General features: G+C 43.1%; 1 protein-coding gene across 2 annotated transcripts in view; it reads right to left on the bottom strand.

Moving 5' to 3' along the window:
- Positions 1 to 530: 530 nt before the first annotated feature.
- LSM3 (LSM3 homolog, U6 small nuclear RNA and mRNA degradation associated) overlaps positions 531 to 22,406 on the bottom strand; it is a 51,968-nt gene continuing 30,092 nt past the window's right edge. For both annotated transcript variants that reach the window (XM_032149790.3, XM_058437303.1), the window contains 2 exons: positions 4,880 to 5,063; positions 531 to 1,884 (listed from right to left, as the gene is read on the bottom strand). In XM_032149790.3, the coding sequence (XP_032005681.1) occupies positions 1,841 to 1,884; positions 4,880 to 5,063 (228 nt within the window). In that variant the 3' untranslated portion in view covers positions 531 to 1,840. The remainder of the gene's footprint in view (positions 1,885 to 4,879; positions 5,064 to 22,406) is intronic.

Genomic DNA, 22,406 nt, shown 5'->3' with positions numbered 1-22,406 from the left:
AGGGAAATGGTCAATATGAGGGGGCTTGGGAAGGTCTCTCCAAGGAAATGGCTTGAAAGCTAAAATCTGAAGGATGAGTAATAATTCACCAAATGAGAAATGATGGGAAGGGTGTTCATAAAATGTGGAACACCCGATTCTGTCACTGTTCGGGGTGCCACTGTGTAACCCATATGGACCTAGAGGGACTGAACAAAGGGAGCGAATGCAGGAATAAAAGACAAGAGACAAAAGAGTATATTTGGACGAAGGGGTCAGGGAGCACTTTGCCTCTAGTAGACAAGGGCCCTGAGCTTTACACAGCCCTCTATATTTATTAGGCAAAAGAGATAGTGAGAAGGGGGGTGGAAGAAGGGGTCAGCTGCTCAGTACAGAGTAGGCTTGCAAGACTGCATTCCTTGAACAACAGGCTCTAGATGTCACAGTAGATAATCTCAGTGCCAGGGAGTGATTGCCTCCAGCAAACCATCTGTCGGCAGGAGCAGTCGTGAGTTTGCTCACATCCTGCATTCATGATAAACAGTTTGCTGTTTGATCATATAGCCTCCAGTGGAATGCCAAATCCCATGGGCCTTCAGCTCCCTGCATATCCCCCTTTCTGTTTATGAATTAATTGAAAGAACGTAAGGCCAGGCTGGGCAGCTCTTATTCTCCGATTGACAGTCCATCTGATTTTACAGACTATAAACAGAAGACAGAGACAAAACAACATTATTCCAAGAACCACATAAAAGATGTAACTGTGGTGCCTTAGATAGTTCTAAGGATTGAGACTCTCCAGGCCTTGCTGGAATCCAGTCCAGTCTTCTAAAGAAGGCTCAAATTCTTGAGTTTGCCTATTTAAATCAAGAATTTTTTTTGTAATTCACCAATATCAAGGATGATGTTGGATGTGAAAGCTCCCTGAAGATGGGCTTCCACAAGGTCCCACGGATACTCACTTTGGTTATATTCTAAGTTGGTTACACAAATATGAGTGTGAGTAAAATGAAAACACAATTGCTGCTGCAATTGCAAGCTTTGTACTTGTTCCCCTAACCATAGAACCATGGATTTCAACATTGCCACTTCAGTTTGTAACTCAGTGTTAATTTTATTCTGAAGTAGCCACGCTTGGCTGGCTGTGGGTGTCCAGTTCTCCACGTACTGAGCTGTTTGAATAGAACTATGCAATCTACAGAAGATATCACAACAGAAGTTATTAGCGTGATCAAGGAAACAATAGCAAAAATTATCATGCCTAAGGCTCTATGGACACAATGAGTTAGCTGAGTTAGAAGAAGTTTTACAAAATGCAAAGCAGATGTGGCAGCCCAAGTCTCAGAAAGATTAACAGGAATCCATAGCCCGGGGATGAGACCGAAAATCATTAAGGTGGAGATATTACATGTTTGCAATGTGCTATGATTAATGCAGTGATATAACTGGCAAGATTTACAGGTCAATTGGGTATTATTTACCTAGAGCTGGTCCTTCTTAGCTGCCAAAAAGACATAAGGATTAAAAACACAAACTGTAAATTGAGTGGTGATAACTCTTTACAAATGTAACATTAGAACTGTATCGTGACTCCGGTTGGCCTTCTCTCCATCTTTGCACTCACGCTTGGCTGATTCATGGCTCGTATCAGAGGGACTGGGCCCATGGTTGGCCACCCTGGGTTCCTCCAGTCTCCCATTCCATGGTCGCACGCACCTTGAGGGCACCCACACGGTTTGTCCATCTCCTGTAAAAACACAAGCATACCTACTTCCCCTCGTCAGTAAATCCACTGGACCTTTCCATCGTCCTTTTTCCGGGGACTTCCATAACACTTTTGGATAAACTTTCCTCTTTTCCTCTAACACTTGCCGATGTCTTTCTGCTGGAGTCTTACCATCCGTACTAGGAGTCAAAAAATTTAAAGTAAATAAGGCTAAATATAGTTTTGATTAAGGTGGTAGTTGGCCTCCTATATCCCCTTTTTGTTTTTTCAACATGCGTTGTAATATTTGATGTGCCTGTTCTATAATGCCTTGTCCTCTAGGATTATAAGGAATTCCCGTTTTATAGGTTATAGCCCAAAGCTGTAAGAAATTTTGAAAAGCATGACTAGATTAAGTGGGTCCCTTGTCAGTTTTTAATTGTTTAGGTAGCCCCATATGAGCAAATGATGACAGTGTAACTGTACATGAACAGCTGTCTCACCTGTTTGGCATGTAGCATGCAGCATATGAGAATAAGTGAAACAAATTAAGCAGTTCTGGGTCTAGTGTACTTTTAACTGTAGCAGCTTCTACGCAATGGGCTACATTTACAACATAAGCTGAATCACAGACAATGTTGATAGGATCTGAAGCTGTAAGCTGTAAAACCTGAATGACTAAAATTAGCTCTGAGCATTGAGCTAAAGCACCAGAGGTCATTATTGTTAGAGTGTGTTTAGGTCCATAGATAGCGGCATGACCTTTGGGAGAGCCATCAGTAAAATAAGTCTGTCCACCTGGAATAGGCATGTGATGAGTAATCACAAGAAGAATGAAAGAATGGATTTTATAAAATTGTAAAATGTTGTCTAAGGGGTAGTGGCTATCTATAGCACCCACGAAATCTGCAAAAGAGTTTGCCAGGCAGTCACCATTTCCCAAGCTGCGGCTTGTTGCTGGGAGTCTAGAGGCACAATAATTTTGTCAGGATCATATCCTGTAAGCATTTTTGACCTATGCCTGCTCATAGGCACAATCTGTGTAATTAAAGAAGGAGAAACTTGCAAGGTTTTGACTGTTTGATTAGGTAGAAAGAGCCATTCTAATGGTAAGGCAGTGGGCAGAGGAGAAATATCAATGACCCCTGTCAGAAATCCTGACGTCCTAGCCCTTTTCTATCTGTTTTTCCAGTTACTGATATCGGGTTAGGATTTCACTGTAGAAACCGCCTTAAACCTTTTCCACTGTGATATCCCATGTTCTTCTACATTTTAAATCCTGAGTTATCAAAGTTTTCATTTGTAAGTCTCCTATCCCATGCTGTAAGTAAGTCTCAATCCCATAAATTGATGGCTATATTTGCAACATAAAGCTGAAGAGCACATGACTGTCCATCTGGACTGAGACAAGGTAAAATCTCAGCACTCTGTTGAACACGTTGAGCTGTTCCTACTCCCACTAAGGATGTAGAAGTTAATTGCAAGGGCCAGGATGGGGGCAATTGTCTTTAGATATTACTGACATATCAGCTTCCGTATCCATAAGCCTATAAAATTTCTTTCCTTTAATTTGTACTACACAGATGGGTCTATTAGAGGCTATGGGTTGGGATAGATAGATTTCCCATTTGTTGTGCTCCCAAACCCTTTATTTCCTCATTTCTCCTTTCATGGAGAGGGGTGTAATTTGCAGGGAACAAGCAATAATTGAGCAATATATTCTCCAGGTTCAAAAACCCAAAGATCTTGTGACATTAAAACTACTTGAATTTCTCCTTCACAATCAGAGTCAACAACTCCTGGGACTACAGTAATGCCTTGCAAGTTAAGGCGGCTTTTGCCTAAAATTAGTCCTGTGTATCCTGTTGGTAAAGGTCCCCAAATACCAGTGAAACTTTGATAGGTTTGTCTCCACCAATTAACGTTACCTCTTCTCTGACTGGGAGATCTAATCCTGCACTTCCTGGTGTTCCTGGGGGAAGGGAATCAATGTACCTCTGGGAACCCATCCTTGAAACAGGGTTGAGGTTTGGACTGGGAATGCCCTCATTGTTTGTGGGGCTCGGGTCCAGACCCCCGTCTCATTTCCCAACAGGGGTGTGCCAATCTGATGAAATTTTGAGCAGCACTGATTAGCCCAGTGATTTCCTTTGTCACAGCGAGGACAAAGTCCTGGCATTTTTTCCGCTGTGGGGCAGGGTGGGGGGAACTGCATTGTAAGATCCTTTCTGTCCTGAGATCTGCTGGCATTCCTTTTTTAAATGTCCAGTCTTTCCACAATTATTTTCCCATTTTAGGGCTTGACCCTTGGCTCCTTTTAGATCTGTCAACTACCAAATTAGCCATCGCTTCAGCTAACATTGAAGAGCAATGAAGCTCAGTTCCTACATCTTGACGAGTTCTGAGAAAATTTCCCACGTTTTTTGTACATCTCACAGGTGCCAGTGCACATTTACAATCTGCGTTTGCATTACTCATAGCACCAAATACAGATTCTAGAAATCCTAAGGTGAATGGGCTCTGTACGCCATTATTTACCACACTTGCTTTTAATTCCTTCAACAAATTATCAGGCCTTATGGAAACAGGAAAAACGCAAGGTCCTAAGGGCTCTCCAGATATGGCAGCAGAGCGTAAAATTCTTTGTATGGGGGTTTCTATTTCTGCTACCAAAGGAGGTGGTACAGATGTTTCTGCAATTGGAGGAGGGAGTATAGGTCAATTTTTATCCTCCCTCTCCTGTTTTTTATTTTCAATTGGAGCTGTGGGTGGGACAACATATTCTTTCAGATTTTTAGATTCAGTCTGCTGTCCTGAAGAATAATAAGGAGAGAATGTCAGAAGTACAGTAGGAACTAAACTCCAGGTGAAGAAAACAGAAGAATCAACTTTAAGAACTTTTTGATGAGCCCATTTTAATCCTTCTCCTGCTCTGTCCCAATTTTCCACATCAAGAGTGCCTGCCTGTGGAAACCATGGGTTATGCATAGTAACATTTTGTGACTTCTGCAGGAGGTTAGTTAGTGCCTGCAAATTAACCTGAGCTCCAGACTGTCTCAACAGAACTTTAAGCAACTGCACATAGTGTTTTTCTTCAACAGACAAATTCTTCCCCTTGTTACCTCGATTCAGAAAACTTCCTGTTCCCAGCACTTCTTTAAAGCACTACTCCCAGTACCTCCTTAGGGCACTGACCTAAGTGATATACGCTGCTGGCAGACTCGTCCCGGGGTCCCCATTCACATTTCAATTTCAGTTCCTCTGCTCCAGCAGACCTTCTTCTTTCATGTCCTCGTAGTCCCTGTGTTCGGACTGTCGCCTGTTCGAGTGCCACTCGTAGCCTGCATGGACCTAGGGGGACTGAACCAAGGGGGCGAACCTGGGAATAAAAGACAAGAGACAAAAGAGTATATTGGGAAGAAGGGGTCAGGGGGCACCTTGCCTCTAGTGGACAAGGGCCCTGAGCTTTACATAGCCCTCCATATTTATTAGGCAAAAGAGATAGTGAGAAGGGGTGTGGAAGAAGGGGTCAGCTGCTCAGTCCAGAGTAGGCTTGCAAGACTGCATTCCTCAAACAAGAGGCTCTAGATGTCGCTGTAGATAACCTCAGTGCCAGGGAGTGATTGCTTTCAGCAAACCTTGTGTCGGCAGGAGTAGTCGTGAGTTTGCTCACATCCTGCATTCATGATAAACAGTTTGCTGTTTGATCATATAGCCTCCAGTGGAATGCCGAGTTGGTCATGTCCCACGGGCCTTCGGCTCCCTGCAATAAAACTAGGAGCAGTGATTGAGGACAGGACTGGAGGCAGGCTAGGCCCAGATACTGCAGGGTCTGGTAGAGTGTGTTAGGGAGGCTTTTGTTGTTATTATTCCTTCCAAGTACAATGGGCAGCAATTCGGTGAGCAAATTGTTATGTCTGTCGAAATGGCCCATTTTTCTGTGCTTGAAAAGGAAGGAAAACGTCAGAAGCAAGACACTAGGCTTCCTTGAGGGAAGGAGGAGAGACATGGGGCATCTTATTCTGGGCTCCCCAAGAAGCAGACCTTCAGTCATGGATTTGAGTGCAAGTAGTTTATTTCATGCCAATCAGTAGTGTAGGGGAGTGTGAACCGAGACAGAATGCAAGGAGGCAATAAAGGAATTGTTAACATACAAGCTACCCCCGTGAGTACGCGGAGCCAGTGGAGGACACAATGATATCCTGACATCCTCCATGACATCTTATCTGAGGTTGGGCTGGTCGAGGGCTGCATTTGGGGATGTGGCATTAGTACTCTGGCACTTCTAGGCTGCCATGCCTGTGGTTACAGCAGGCTCCAGCAGCCAGAGGAAGCCCTTGGCAAAGAGATGCATGTGTTGGCATGTAGAAGTCAGGCCAGCTTGCATGGGAATGCTGAGACCTGGGGGATACTGCTTTCCCATATTAAGTCCACTCCCTCCTGATACTGCTTCTTTTAGGATGTTGCCTGTCACAGTTTCTACAAAGAAGTTAAGAAAGAGGGTTTGTGAAACAAGCTACAGATCCCATCATTACCATGAATTCTATGGTCATCATTGGTGTTCATTGTCCCTGTGTGTCACTACTCATTCTGCATAACCCTCATACTTGACCACCACTCCTGCATATTGAGCTTGCTGGTCTGCTGAGGTAACTGGGTCATCATCCCTAGAGGTTTGAAGCCCTGGTCACTGTGCACTGGGCAGACTACCATTGCTGCAATTGCCCATAAGTGTCGTCATTGGGCTGTGAAACACCAAAATGAGCCCCACTGAATCCCCTGAGCTTTGGGGCATCCTCTTCTCTGACCCCATTATTTAGCAGTAGTGCTATTTCCTCATGATAGGCAGAACCTGATATTCCTACAAGTGTAAGAACTCCTTTCTTTGCCTACTGCTCTGTTGGCATGAGAAACCTAAAATGACAAGGAGCAGCTACAGCTTTAGGCATCCCTGGGATAAATATCTTCTCCCCATCAACCCCAGACATGCTGAGGGACCAGCATTACTGGTCCTGTGGAGCCTAAAGTTAAAGGCATTCTTGAGATGAGTCATTGTGTACAATGGTGATGGGGCCACTTCTATTTCCACTGCTTGTTTCCCATGTAGTCTATCTGATGGGGCCCCAGCTCCATATAATGCCTGCTGTTTTGAAGTGCACATTGCTTCTCAAAAGTCAGCACCCTAAAAGTGAAAATGGCCGAATAGGGAACTACAAAAGCCCTCCATAAAAGGAGAAAATAAACTGGCAAAAGCAATCAGAATCAACTTTATTGGAAATTGGGAAACTAACTAAAAGTTTACAGCAACCAGGACAATTTTTAATCAAGAAAAAAAGAAAAAACAAAAAACCACCAGAATCTTGATAATAGAGCTTCATGGTATTTAAATTACCCTGGCTCAGCAGTGGCCTTGAAGATAACAACCAACAACCCATATTCCTTGTATAGGCTACTAGTACATAAGGGACAGAATCGACCTAATTTCCAAATAACTGTGGTTGTTTGTTTTGACCTGCCTTGTGGCTCCCTGAAGAATTGACTCATTGCTGAGATCTCCAAGGGCTAAGGCAGCTACTCAAGGGGAATTTGTTGAAAATTTTAAAAGGCAAATGTAACAGCTGCTGCCACTTGGGGCAATAGATAACAGTTGGGACAAACTAAAGACAAACCAAAAGAAGGCCGGGCGCGGTGGCTTACGCTTGTAATCCCAGCACTTTGGGAGGCCGAAGTGGGCGGATCATGAGGTCAGGAGATCGAGACCATCCTGGCTAACACGGTGAAACCCTGTCTCTACTAAAAATACAAAAAACTAGCCGGGCGTGGTGGCGGGCGCCTGTAGTCCCAGCTCCTCGGGAGGCTGAGGCAGGAGAATGGCGTGAACCCGGGAGGCGGAGCTTGCAGTGAGCTGAGGTCGCGCCACTGCACTCCAGCCTGGGCGACAGAGCGAGACTCCGCCTCAAAAAAAAAAAAAGACAAACCAAAAGATTGGGTAAAAGGAATGGGGATTAAAACACATTGGGAAATAAAGGCTTTGAAAAGCTCTCACATATTTGTGGGAATCTAGAAGCCTGCTTGCATGCCCAGAACTGGGTGCATGCTCAGGAAAGACCTGAGAAGTTTTCACTTCTGGCTGACTTCAAGGCTCTCCACAAGGAGGAAGTAAAGACTAAGGCAGAGTGGTAAAGTGCTTCTCCAAGTGCTGAAGGTATACTCCAGCATGCACATAGAGTCCATTTGCTGACACCGAGAGATTTTATTTTCCTTTTTGGTTCCAGGCAAAGAATACACGTCTGTATTTAAATCACCAGCTGACCACTACAGTAACAAAACAAAGACTTCAGTGGCTATATACAACAACAAATAAAGTCTTTACAAAATTAATTAAGGAAAGAGAACTAAGCAATCAAACAACAACAATCAAAAAAGCAGCTGCAATAAACCCTGGTGGGAGGAAGATGATTTCCAGATGTGCCATATCATAATATTCAAAATGTTCAGCTTTCAACAAAAAATTATGAGTCATGCAATGAAACAAGAAAGTGCGGCCCATACACAGGAAATAAAGAAATAATAGAAAGAGTTCTTGAGGAAGACAAGACATTGAACTTACTAAACAGAATATAAACCAACTATTTAAAATATACCCAAAGAGCTAAAGGAAACTATGTACAAAAAACTAAAGGAAATAATGAGAATTATATTTCAAAAAATAGAGATTACCAGTGATATGATAGAAATTGTAAGGGGAACCAAGAAGAAAATCTAAAGTTTAAAACTACAATAATTAAAATAATTTTTTTCAGAGAGATTCAACAGCATATTTGAACAAGTAGAAGAAAGAATCAGCAATCTTGAAGAAAGATCAATTGAGATTACTCAGTATGAGGAGCAGAAAGGAAAAACATAAAGAAAAATGAATAAAGCTTAAGAGACCTGAGGTACACTTTCAAGAGTACCTAGGAGTTTCAGAAGGAGAGGAAAGGAGAGGAGAGGAGAGGAGAGGAGAGGAGAGAGAAATAATAGTTGAAGTAATAATGGCCAAAATTTGCCAAATTTGATCAAAGACATGAATCTACACATCCAAGGACCTCAAGTCTCACTGAAACACTTCATAATCAAACTGTTGAAAACCAAAGACAGAATCCTGAAAGCAGCAGAAGAGAGGTGATTCATCACATACAAGGCATCCTTAATAAGAAATACAGCTGGTTTTTTATCAGAAACCAAGGAGGCCAGAAGACAGTGGGATGACTTACTCAAAATATCGAAAGAATAAAATGGTTAACCAATGCTTTTATATCCAGGAAAAATATTCTTCAAAAATGAAAGAGAAATGAAGACATTTCCAGATAAAGAAAAACTGAGAGAGTTCATTGCTAGTAGACCTGCCCTGCAAGAAGTGTAAAGGAGGTCGTTGAGATTGAAATAAAAGGACACTAAAAAGTAACTTGAATCTACATGGAGCAATGAAGAAAACCAGTGTAAGTAATCATGTAAATAAATAGAAGAGTCAGTATAAAGGCATTTGTGGTTTGTAACTCCTCTTTTTTTCTATATGATTTCAAAAATAACTACATAAACAAATAATAATAAATATACATTGATGGGCACATGATGCATAAAGATGTAACTGATGACAATAACAACATAAACAGATGGGAGAACAGATACAGAAGTAATGTTTATTATACTATTGAAATTAGTTGGTACTAATTTGAACTTATCTAATTGTTATAAATTAATTGTAATCCTCAGGCAACCACTAAGAAAATAACTAAAAAGTATATAGTAAAATAAACGAGAAGGAAATCAAAATGGTATATGGAAAATATTTATCTAACATAAAAGAAGGCAGCAATGAAATGAAATTGAGGAACAAAAAATATGAGATATAGAAAAAATAGCAAAATGGCAGGAGTATGGCCCTCTCCATCAGCAATTACATTAAATGTAAATGGTTTAAACTCTACAATTAAATGACAGATTTTTCAGAATGGGTTAAACAAACAAACCATGATCAAACTCTACACTGTCTACAAGAGACCCACTTTAGATCCAAGGACATGAGTTGAATGAAAGCGAGAGAACAGAAAAAGGCAACACATGCAAATAGTAACCAAAAGAGAGTTGAAATGGCTATACTGATATCACACAAAATAGACTTTGAGGTATAAATTGTCACAAGAGACAAAGAAGAACACTGTATAATGATAAAAGGGTCAATCCGTCAAGAATATATACAAATTACAAACATATGTGCACCCCAAAAAAGAGACCCAAAATATATGAAGCAAAAACTGACAGAATTGAAGGAAGAAATAGACAGCTCTACATATTCTAGATATTTCAACACCTCACTTTCAATAATGGATAGAAAAACTAGATGAAAGATAAAGAAATAGGAGACTTGAACAAGTTTATAGTGTTATAACTATAACTATAGTTATAGTTATAAACCAACAAGACCTACCACATATACAAAACACCCAAGGAACAACAAAACACATATTCTTCTCAAGTGCACATGAAACATTCTCCAGGTAGAACATATGTTAGGTCACAAAACAAGTTGTAATAAATTTTAAGATTGAAATCATAAAATGTATATTCTCCAATCTCAATGGGATGAAATTAGAAATGAATAACAGAATAAAAACTGGAAATTTCACAAGTATGTGGAAATTTAAAAACACACTCTTAAATGACCAATGGCTCAATAAAAAATCACAAGGGAAATTAAAAAATACTCTGAGATAAATGAAAATAAAAACACAATAAAAAATTATGGGATGCAGTGAGAGCAGTGTGCAGAGGGATATATATATAGCTGTAAATGCCTACATTAAAGAAGAAACGTCTCAAATAACCTAACTTTATGCCTTAAGGAAGCAGAAAAAGAAGAGCAAACTAAATCAAAGCAAGCGGAAGAAGGGAAATAATGAAGATAAGAGCAGAGATACATGAAATGGAGTAGAAAAACAATAAAGAGAATCAATGAAATTAAAAGTTGGTTCCTTGAAAAGGTTTTTTAAAATTGACAAACCTTTAGCTAGATTGCCTAAGCAAAAACAGAGAAGACTCACATTACTCAAAAAGCAGAAATAAAAGTGGAGACATTACTAATGACCTTACAGAAATAAAAGAGTATAAGCAAATAATACGAATAATTGTACACCAACAAATTAGAAAACCCAGATAAAATGGACAAATTCCTAGAAACATACAGACTACCAAAATTAACTCAAGAAGAAATAGAAATGCTGAATAGACCTATAACAAGTAAAGATATGAAATCAGTAATCAAAGAACTTTTAACAAAGAAAATCTCAGGACCAAATAGCTTCATTGGTGAATTCTACCAAATGTTTAAAGAAGAATTAAAATAAATGTTTCTCAACTCTTTCAAAAAATAGAAGAGGCAGAAACACTATTTAACTCATTTTATGAGGCCAAAATTACTCTGATACCAAAGTCACACACAGATATAACAAGAAAAAAAACGAGAGGCTCATATTCCTATGAATATCGATGTAAAAATCTTCAACAGAATACTAGCAAACTGATTCTAGCAGCATGTTAAAAAATTACACCCCGGCCAGGCGCAGTGGCTCACGCCTGTAATCCCAGCACTTTGGGAGGCCAAGGCAGGTGGATCACGAGGTCAGGAGATCGAGACCATCCTGGCTAGCAAGGTGAAACCCCGTCTCTACCAAAAATACAAAAAATTAGGTAGGCATGGTGGTGGGCACCTGTAGTCCCAGCTACTCGGGAGGCTGAGGCAGGAGAATGGCGTGAACCTGGGAGGTGGAGCTTGCAGTGAGCCAAGATTGCCCCACTGTACTCCAGCCTGGGTGACAGACAGAAACTCCGTCTCAAAAAAAAAAAAAAGTATGTATATATACCCCATACCAAGCAGAATTTATCCCAGAAATGCAAGGGTGGTTCAACATACAAAAATCAGTCAACACAGTACACCATATTCATAGATGAAGTAAAAAAAAAAAAAAAAAAGCCAATGATAATTGATGCAGAAAAGGATTTGACAAAACCCAACACTCTCTTATGTTAAAACAAACAAACAAAAAACACTCAGCAATCTGGGAATAGAAAAGAAATTCTTCAACATGATTAAGGGCACCTATGAAAAATCCAGAGTTAACATTAGACTTAATGGGAAACCTACAGAATGGGAAAAAATATCTTCAGACCACTTACCTAATAAGAGATTAATATCTCGGATACATAAGGAACTAAAACTCAATAATGACAAAACAACTCAAAAAATGAGCTAAAGGCTGGTTGCTGTGGCTCACACCTGTAATCCCAGCACTTTGGGAGGCCAAGGCGGGTGGATCAGGGGGTCAGCAGTTAGAGACCAGCCTGGTCAATATAGTGAAACCCTGCCTCTACTAAAAATACAAAAAATTAGCTGGGTGTGGTGGCATGTGCCTGTAATCCCAGCTACTCGGGAGGCTGAGGCAGGAGAATCACTTGAACCTGAGAAGTGGAGATTGCAGTGAGCTGAGATAATGCCATTGCACTCCAATCCGGGCGACAGTGTGAGATTCCATCTCAAAAGAAAAAAAAAAGAGCTAAGTACTCAAATAGACATTTCAGGAAGATACAGAAATGGCCAATAAGCACACAAAAGATGCTTATCTTCATTAATCATTGGAGAAACGCCAATCAAAACTACCACGAGGCTAGGCGTGATGGCTCATGCCTGTAATCCCAACACTTTGGGAGGCCAAGGTGGGCCAATTGCTTAAGCCCAAGGCTCAAGATCAGCCTGGGCCACATGGCAAACCCTGTCTCTACAAAAAAAATGCAAAAATTAGCTGTGCATGGTGATGTGTACCTATAGTTCCAGCTATAGGTGCCAGGGCAGGAGGACCACTTGAGCCCAGGAGTTTGAGGCTGCGGTGAGCTGTGATTGTGCCACTGCTCTCCAGTCTGGGTGACAGAGTGAGACCTTGTCAAAAAAAAAGGAAAGAAAGAAAGGGAGAGAGGAAGGAAGGGAGGGAGGGAGGGAGAGAGGAAAGGAAGGAAGGAAGGAAGGAAGGAAGGAAGGAAGGAAGGAAGGAAGGAAGGAAGGAAGAAGGAAGGAAGGAAGGAAGGAAGGAAGGAAGGAAGGAAGGAAGGAAAAGGAAGGAAGAAAGGAAGGAGGGAGGGAGGGGAAGGGAGGGAGGGAGGAAGGAAAGAAGGAAGGAAGAAAGGAAGGAAAGAAGGAATAAAGAAAGAGGGAAAGAGAGAGAAAGAAAGAAAGAAGAAAGAAAGAAAGAAGAAAGAAAGAAAGAAAGAAAGAAAGAAAGAAAGAAAGAAAGAAAGAAAGAAAGAAAGAAAACCACTGTGAGATATCACTGCCCAGCCCCTAGAATGGCTATGATTTAAAAAACAAAAAATAACAAATGTTAGCAAAGATATTGAGAAACTGGAGGGAGGAATGTAAAATGGTGCTGCTGCTGGGAAAAAGAGTTTGGCTATTCTTCAAAAAGCTAAACAGAATTACTATATGAGCCAGCCATTCTGCTCCTAAGTACATACCCCAGATAACTGAAGACAGGTGTTCAAAGAAAAAGTTCTACAAGAATTTCATAGCAGCACTATTCACAACAGCCAAATGAATAAACGTAATGTTGTATATCTACACAATAGGACATTATTGAGACATAAGAAGGAATGAAGTACTGATTCATACTTCAACTTGGATAAAGACATTTTGCTAAGGAAAGAAGACAGACACAAAAGGCCATGACTTGCATGATCCCATTTATATGAAGTGTCCAGAACAGGTGAATCTATACAGACAGAAAGCAAATTAGCTGTTTTCAGGGGCTGAGGAGAGGGGAAAATGGGAATGACTGCTGGATGAGTCTAAGGTTTCTTTTGAATGAATGAAAATGTTCTGGAATTAGATAGTGGTGATGGTTGCACTATCCTGTGAATGCACTAAAAGCCACTGAATTGTATATTTTAAAATGGCTAAAATGGTGAATTTTATGTTATATGAATTTTACCTCAATAAAAAACAGTATAGCATGCCAACCTTGCCAGGTATCTCCCCTAGGCAGGCTCCTTAGCTGTGCTTCTAGCAAAGAGCCAGCGGGCAGCTTCTGCTGGTGCCTTCCTTGGAAAAACCTGTCTGTTCTGTGGCCATGTGCCCATTTTCATACAGCTTTTGCCATGCACTGGGTCCCTTGGTGTAAGAAGAGGTGATACGGAATCCTAGGAAGGTAAATCAGATCCTTTGTGAGTTCTCAGACGGTGGTGCTGGTCAATGCACTGTTGGCGGGAAAGGCAACGAGAAGGAGAAGTGGGGCCAAATGGCTTGAACTGTGAAGGCCTGAAGGGATAAGGCCAGGTGTCAACAGCGCATATTTCAAAAATGGAAGTTCAAACTCAAGAAAATTTTCCTGGCCGCACACGGTGGCTCACGCTCGTAATCCCAGCACTTTGGGAGGCCGAGGCGGGCAGATCACGAGGTCAGGAGATCGAGACTCATCCCGGCTAACACGGCAAAACCCCGTCTCTACTAAAAAAAATTCAAAAAATTAGCCGGGGGTGGTGGCAGGCCCCTGTAGTCCCAGCTACTCGCGAGGCTGAGGCAGGAGAATGGTGTGAACCTGGGAGGCAGAGCTTGCAGTGAGCCGAGATTGAGCCACTGCACTCCAGCCTGGGCAACAGAGCAAGAGTCCATCTCAAAAAAAAAAAGAAAAAAAGAAAGAAAGAAAGTGAAAAAAAAAGAAAAAAGAAAAATTTCCTGAGATGTCCTAGGCCATACAAGCACTTTTGGGATGGGGCCCCTAGAAAAACAACATGACTTTCCACCTCTGTTAAAAAAGCCAAAGCCTCTGTTTTTGGTGCAGGATGGTGATCAGTTTACATACACTGTCTCTATTGATTGTTTCAGCAACTCTTTGGGATACATGTCCTCACTGTGCAAATGGGAGAATTGTTTCCTGTAAAGCTAAGTAACTAGCGTGTGATCGCAGGGCTGAGAGGTGGAGGTGTCTGTGAACAGGGCTGCTGCTTTCCGTGATCCATGCTCTTTCTGCAATGAAGTTTGGCCGATACACGGCAAGTCGGCCACCACTGACTGCTCCAGGGCTCCTGGCAGACATTATTAATCAATCACAGCTTCTTTTCCCTCCGAGTGTGGACTTAGCTTTACCATCCTCTGCAAAACAGCCCTCGGGCAGCCACTATTAACCATAACTGGCACATCAGATGAAAAATCCTCTGCCATCCCAGCATCACACACGAGTCTGTCTCCCTCTATCTGAACTGGCATGTCCTGAATCTACCTTTAAGCCAACAGAAGAGTCCAAGTCAATGCAAAAGACCACTGTAGAGGACGTAGCCATTTCTTGCCAGAGGCCTAAATGAGGTGTAGTTTTGAGAGCTCGGGGAACAGTGGGCCAGTTGAAGACGAACGGACAAGTCAGGAAACTGAAAGAAGGCAGGGGACCAGGGGACCAGGGTCCCTGCCCCCTGTCTGCTTCATCACCAGAACCGGCCAATCAGTGCCAGTAATTGGAAGGGGCACATGACCTGGGCTGGGCCAACCATAATGAATCCTGGGGCTTTGGTTGCCATTTCGGAAATGAGATGGGTGACTGAGCTGCAGAATGTCCACTAGGGGCTGCTGCGCCATCCTGTCACCACGAGGGGAAGGAGGGGAGCATCTGACTGAGAATAGAGTCAATAGCAGAGTGAGCAGAGCCAAGGGACGGAGCAAGACCGATTCTTGGTGGCATTGCCTGTGCTCCTGAATGCAGCCATGTCTACAGTCAGCTCCTGCTGCTCTTTTTTTTTTTTCTTAAGCCAGTTTGAGGTTTTATTTTGTTGTTGTTAATTGCTAATGAAAAACTCCTTGATACTGTCATCTATTTGTCTCCCATAACTGTTCTTTGCCTCAATTTTCATTAAAAATTATGCCCTTGGCCCAGTGCAGTGGCTCACACCTGTAATCCCAGCACTTTGGGATGCTGAGGAGGGAGGATTGTTTTTGAGGCCAGGGGTTTGAGACCAGCTTGGGCAACATAGTGAGGCCCGTCTCTACAAAAAGTACACACACACACACACACACACACACACACACACAATTAGCCAGGTGTGGTGGCACACATCTGTAGGCCCAGCTGCTTGGGATGCTGAAACTGGAGGATTGCTCAAGCTCAGGAGGTCAAGGTTGCAGTGAGCCATCATTACATTGTTGCATTCCAGCCTGGGTGACAGAGCGAGACCCTGTCTCAAGAAAATAAAAAAATGCCCTTCATCATTGTGGACTGAGCATCTCTCCCTTATCTTTACCCAAATTATTACCCCCTTCTCTGCTCTTCCTGCTGTATGCCGGCCTAAAGGACCTCCTGGGCTACCTGCTCCAACCACCCCCACCGCCACTTCAGGTTTATGACAGGGAGCCACCAGGTGAGCCTCTGAGTGTCTTTTAGAAAACCTCCTTCTATGTCAGGAACTTTGTATTTATTACCCCATGTTCCCTATGAAGAAATCATGGCATAAACTCCTCAGAGAGCAGTGCCAGGAAAACGTAGGTGCCATTGTTATCCCATTTTCACAGTGGGAAGCTGGGGCGCTGAGAGATTAAGTTTCTTGTCTAAGGTCATGCAGTTGTTCTGTGGGGCCAGGATTTAAACCCAGAGTTTCATCATTGTGGTATCCTGTCCCATTCAGTGAGGGGCCACCATCACTGTAGTCAAGCAGCCACTCCAGCGGGCTGATGTGTGATGGCCTTCTTGTCCCTGACCACCCGCCCTTCCAGCCTTCCCATCTACCAGCTACCCCAAATCTTCTTTATAAGGAGTCATCTACAACTGGAGAAGAGGGAGGGTGGCCATGTTCAGCCCCTCTGCTCTCAAATGCAGGCGTGAAAACCGTCACCTGGGATGACTCGAAGTGAACTTGCTCCACAGTTATCTTTTTCAGCACACTCGGCTTCAGAATCAGCAAAACCTGATGCGATAAAACCTGGGTCAATCTGCACTTTACTATCCTGCTATCTCTGTTAACAACCATTTGACAGTCCTACCTAGGAGGTGTGGCTGAGAGGAATCATGAACCCGGAGTTAAGACATACATCCCAGGCCTGGCCTATGGACAACTTCAGGTCACTTTCTTCTCTTTCCTCCGCTGATCATCACTTTGTACATCTGTAAAACTGGGAAGTGGAGAGGTGGGGTCTGATAAGAGTTTTATTTCCCAAAGAATTTTCAATAAATTGAAAAAGAAAGAAAACATAGAAGGCTTCCCCCTCCTGGGCCAGTAATTTTGAGAATATGGTGTAGAACAAAGTTAAACAAAAGTATATTTCCTACAGGACTTCTTGGAAACCTCAGTCTGCTCTTACGCATTGTGGGTCCTAACAGGGAGGTAGACCACGTAGCACTTCCCATACTTCCGCAACAGAGGAAACCTTCCTGGGTACAGTATCCTGGGGCTGTGTGGTGTGAAACAGACTTTGGGAAAAGTTAGATGTGGTCATCTGTAGGATCCCTTTCAGCTCTGAGAAGTTAAAACTCAAAGTGCATTATTTTGACTTAGGGCTCTGTGAGATGCTGAACTATATGTTCTGAGTGATGAACAACCACAAAAATCATGGTCAGTAAAGTTAGATGAAGTTCACTTGTAATTGTAGAATTGTAGTTGCTGTGTGTCATGGATGATAATGGCCCAACAAACAGAACTTTCGATGGCCTTGGGTCTTGCTGGGCAACAGGGAGCTATGCAGTAAGCCAGCCTCGCAATTCCTTTTTTGGAAATCTGAGGATATATAGATGACCCTTTCCACACCCCAAAACCCTACGTTGAATATAAAGTCAGAAGCTCATGGCTTAAGGAAGGTGCCTTAGAGACTGTGTTGCAAAATCAAAAAGGCTTTGAACTTTAGGAAAAGGACCAGACACAGAAAAACAAAGGTCTGTTGCTGTCCATGTTGTCTGGAGGAAAGCCAAAAGGCAAAATGAGCTAACAAGCATCTCTGTGAATCCTCCTGAGGAAGAAATCAATTCCACAGCAGCCCTGATTACTAATTATAAAAATGTGCATAATGTCATTGACACTCTATTTGGGGAGTTTTCTTTATTGTTTTATTTTGGTGAGTACAGAAAGTACCCATAGAAGAGAAATTAATGGATTCACTCTTGATTGAAGTCCTCCAAGTCAATTTTCACTTAAAATTGAATTTTCCCACCATGAGAGTTCCCAGGAAGCAGAGGGGTATAGGGCAAAGAGTGTGGCTTTGGAGTCAGACATTTATTCAACAAATGTGTATTCCGGTGGCCACTATGTGCCAACCACTGAGAATACAGCAGCAAACGAGAGTCAGAAATCCCAGCTGGGTGCAGTGGCTCACGCCTGTAATCCCAGAACTTTGGGAGGCTGAGGTGGGAGGATCACTTGAGTCCGGGAGTTCAAGACCAGCCTGGGCAACATAGTGAGCTCCCATCTCTACAAAAAATTTTAAAAATTAGCCAGGTGTGTTGGTTCATACCTGTAGTCCTAGCTACTCGGGAGGTTGAGGCTGAGGTGTGAAGCTTGCTTAAGCCCAGGAGTTTGAGGCTACAGTGAGCTGTGGTGGTGCCACTGCACTTTAGCTTGGGCCACAGAGCTACACCTTGTCTAGAATTTAAAAAAAAAGGCTCTATCCTAATAGAGCTGCCACCCTGGCTCTGTTGCTCATCAGCTGTGTGAGCTTAGACAAGTCACTTGATCTCTCTGAGCCTTAGCTCGTTACAGCATGGTCACAGGATTGCTGGGAAAGCTAAATGTCAGATCTTATTTGTAGCGTGTCTGGCCCATGGCCTGACACATAACCAGCCTTCCAGTAATGGTAGTCAGAATTCTGACTCTTGCAGCCAGAGGAGGAAAAGGGAGTTTCGATGGTTTCAGGGGGTTTCTCTCCAAAGGCTAAGCCTTTAAGGGAGGTATAGGATGAGCAGGGGCATCTGAGAACAACAGTATACCTCCATGAATAAAGCCCTGCTTTTGCTCTCTGCACCTCACCTAACCCCCCACTCTCTCCCAGGTTCACCAGCATAGACAGGTGCTGGGCTGCTGACCCCTGGGCCCCAGGCCCCTATCCAGTTGGCTGTGTTTTCACACAGAGCCAGCTTCCCAGTCACAAGGTCAACCCCACCCGCCCTGGCCTCCTGGGTCCCCTCCAAGGTTGTAGACATGCCTCTATCCCAGCCTGGAGCAGGCATCCCTGTCAGGCACTCAGAGGCCATCAGGAGGCAGGTGGGACAGATCTATTCCCACTATACCCAAGAGCAGCTCAGTCACACCCCTGGGAGGCTGAAGACAGGGGCTCTGTGCTTGGCCTGCCACTCTCTTGCCTCCTGCCATGAGCTGCTTACCTCTGCCCTCTGAGTCCAGTTCTTCCTCTGTAGACAAAAGGGGTTTGATCAGACCACCCTATGGTCAGACCCCGGCTTCATCATTCTGCAAGGTCCGACTGCTCCTCACACAAAACACCTGGCAGAAATTTGGAACCAGTCAAACCTCAGTTTGCTCAGTGTTATCTCCACTGTATGAGCTCAGTTTTTCTGTCTGCAAAAAAGTGGGGTTTATAATCCCCACTTTTAAATCAAGACTATTGACACACTGGAAGGAACGTGGGTCTTGAGTCGGATAGGCTTGAGTGTGAATACTGGTTTTGCCATTTGCAAGGCCACTCACTTTCTCTCTCTAGTGAAACTGAAGCCTCAGTTTCTTCATCTGCAAAATAGGCCTGTAGTATCTCCCTTGAAGAATTGTTGAGGTAAATGAAGCAAGCCATGCATCACACCTGCACATAGCAGAGGATTAAGGCTGGGGAGCTCTTATTATTGTGGTTGTAAGTTACTCTAAAATGAGGGCCTGGCTAAGCTGATACCATCCCCAATTTCGACCACTGTGCTCACCCTCTCTGGGTTTTTGGTGCTGGGGTTTCTCCAGTCTCTCCTCAGTAACAGAGCTTCCTGTGGCTGAAAGCTACATCCAGAGGGATTCCAGGGGCTCCCAGGATTCCTTTCAGGCTACAGAGTCCATGGTCCATGCAACCCTTCCTGTTGAAAGTTATATTCTCAAATACATATGAGGTGTCCTCAAACATATAATAGCCTCCCTCCCTGTTCTCCTGGCTCGTGTGCTGTAGCAGACATAAATCCCTTCTGTGTGTCATTCCAATCTCACATTTTCTCACCCCACAGAGCCCTTTGTCCCTGCGCACTGCTGCACAGCTTGGATTGTCTATTCAGAAGAGGATGTGGCACCAAAAGGGACTAGAATCTCTGAATCTTAGGGTTGGAGGAAAATGAGTGGTACTTAATTGAACCCCTCTTCTGATTGAACTTTCTCTACCCCACCTTTTGACGAGGGTTTATTCAGTCTATTCTTACTTCCAAGGAAGGGAAACTCACTAAAGAGAAAGGTGGGGCATGTCATCACCCACATAGTTGCCAGTTAGCTGACTGGTTCTCTTGGAAAAATGACATTCAACAGCGACAGAAAAGCTTCTATCATGGGCAAGCCATCTGGGAATAATAGCTCCAGAGAACAATACTGTTTTCTTGTCCACCCCCTCCTCAACTCTGCACTTTGTGGTCACAAAAAAATGAAGATATGACATTTTTTTCTCTAGAATAACACAACTTTGTTAATGTGTCTCTTTCATTCACCCACCCACTAAACATTCCCGTAAGGAATCTACTTCAGATGCCCACAGAGAATGCATTTCAATTCCCAACATAATGAGCCAGCTTCCAGAAGGAGGAGGAGAACCATTTAGAGGCACGGATAAATCATACCCTCCGCCAAATACCCTTTTCCACCTTCCAACGGGGAGCTCAGAGCCATCCTAGGACGTGACTCAGTGGGGAGCATTATTTTCATTGTGCAGCTTCAGAAACTGAGGCACAGAGAAGTGAAGGTCACCCAAAAAATGTGAGGCGTGAGCAGCACTAAATCCCAGGAATCTAAGACCTCCCAGCATAGTAATTCAGCCCCTAGGATAAATGTTTGTCTTGCTAGCCAGGGAAATTTACTGTGGCCTTTACAGAAGGCTTCTTCAGGCTCAAGATTATAAACAGGGAAACAGGACCTGGCAATTAGTTGAGTGATTCACTGGCAGAGAAAGCTTTCAAGTAGGGAAAGGATCAATGAGGTGAAAAAAAAAAAAAAAGAAACATCTTTTAAGAAGTTGTCGCCCCCCACCCCCACTGCCTTACATTGTTTTAATTCTTCATGCTCAGTGTCTTCATTAAACATTTTTGAAGTGGGTTTTTATTTTGTTACTTTGTTTTGCTTTTTCTGTCAAGGTTATTTGATCTCATCTCCAACTTAGATTACTTCTCAGGTTGAACTGAACACAATCCTTGCCCAGTGAAACAGACAGCCTTCTTGCTTATGGGAAGTATAAGCTTATGGTCCATGCAACCCTTCTTGTTGAAAGTTGTATTCTCAAATACATATGATGTGTCCTCAAACATATAATACCCTCCTTCCCTCTTCTCCAGGCTCATGTGTTGTAGCAGACATAAATCCTTCCTGTGCATTATTCCAATCTCACATTTTCTCACCCCACAGAGCCCTTTGTCCCCTCCAAGAGGCCATGAATTAATAAAAAACAGATAAATGAAATAAATAGTAAATGATAAAAAAATAAAAATGGTAAATAATTTAAAAAAGAGATAAATAATAAATGACTGAGAGGCCATGGAATAATTAAAAAACACAACTGGAAATGGCTGAGATACAGCGTGTTCTGTTTTGCTGCCATGCTGAGGCCATGGACACAGGTTGGCGTGACAGCTCCGAGGGAGCCACCTGAGGAGTGGCCAACTCAGCAGCTTCTCTCCTTTATGCCCCTTGTTACCAGCAGTGGAGACAGCATGGGCTTTCCAGCTCTGCCATGTCCTTGCTGCATAACTTCAGCAAGTTGGGCAAGCTTTCTGAGTCTCGGTTTTCTCAGCCAGTCCTGCTCACCGGCAGGCTCCGTGGGGGTGGGGCTGTGCCTGTGGTGCTCAGCACTGTCTTCTTAAGCGCCCAGCAGATAACAGGCATTCAGCACATTTCTGCTACATGGAGGAACGGAATAAGAATATTCTTACCGCTGTTGGTGGATCATGGTGAGGATTAAATCAGAAATTGTAAATAAAAGCCTAGAGTGTTTTAGCTGTGCATGACACAGTAGCTCTTCCATTGCCAGACGCCTTCCTTCAGTGTCAGCATGGGGAAAGAATCCAGATGTTGCACCGAAGAGCCCCTTGTTCTGCAGATGAGCAAACGGAGCCTCAGATCTGTAGATCTGTTCATTTGTGCGTTCATTCATTTCACATAGAGGGGACTATCAAGACAGAAAGAGTCTCCATGCTTATGAAGCTTACATTCTAGTGGGAGGAGACAGTAAATGAGTAGACAAATATATAAACAAGAATAGTGTCACATACTAACAAAGTGCTATGGCGAGCAAGAACACAGGGGAGTGTAATGGAGGGGGGTTGGGAATGGGGGGGTACACTGCATGGGGACTAGGTGTGGCCTCCCTGTAGAGGAGGCATAGGATATAAAAGTGGACCTGAATGACCAGATGGAGAGAGTCATACCAAACTCAGGGGCAAGAGTGTTCTAGAACACTGCCTTTTGGGTGTTTGCTCTCACTGGTCTTTTTTGTAGGAAGCGGGGACATGACTTTTATTTTGACATAATTTCAGACGTACAGAAA

This window comes from Hylobates moloch, unplaced genomic scaffold (genome assembly GCF_009828535.3).
Source record: "Hylobates moloch isolate HMO894 unplaced genomic scaffold, HMol_V3 SCAFFOLD_4, whole genome shotgun sequence".
Lineage (NCBI taxonomy): Eukaryota > Metazoa > Chordata > Mammalia > Primates > Hylobatidae > Hylobates > Hylobates moloch.
Note: the sequence above shows the minus strand (reverse complement) of the source record. Positions and strands in the feature narration are given on the sequence as shown.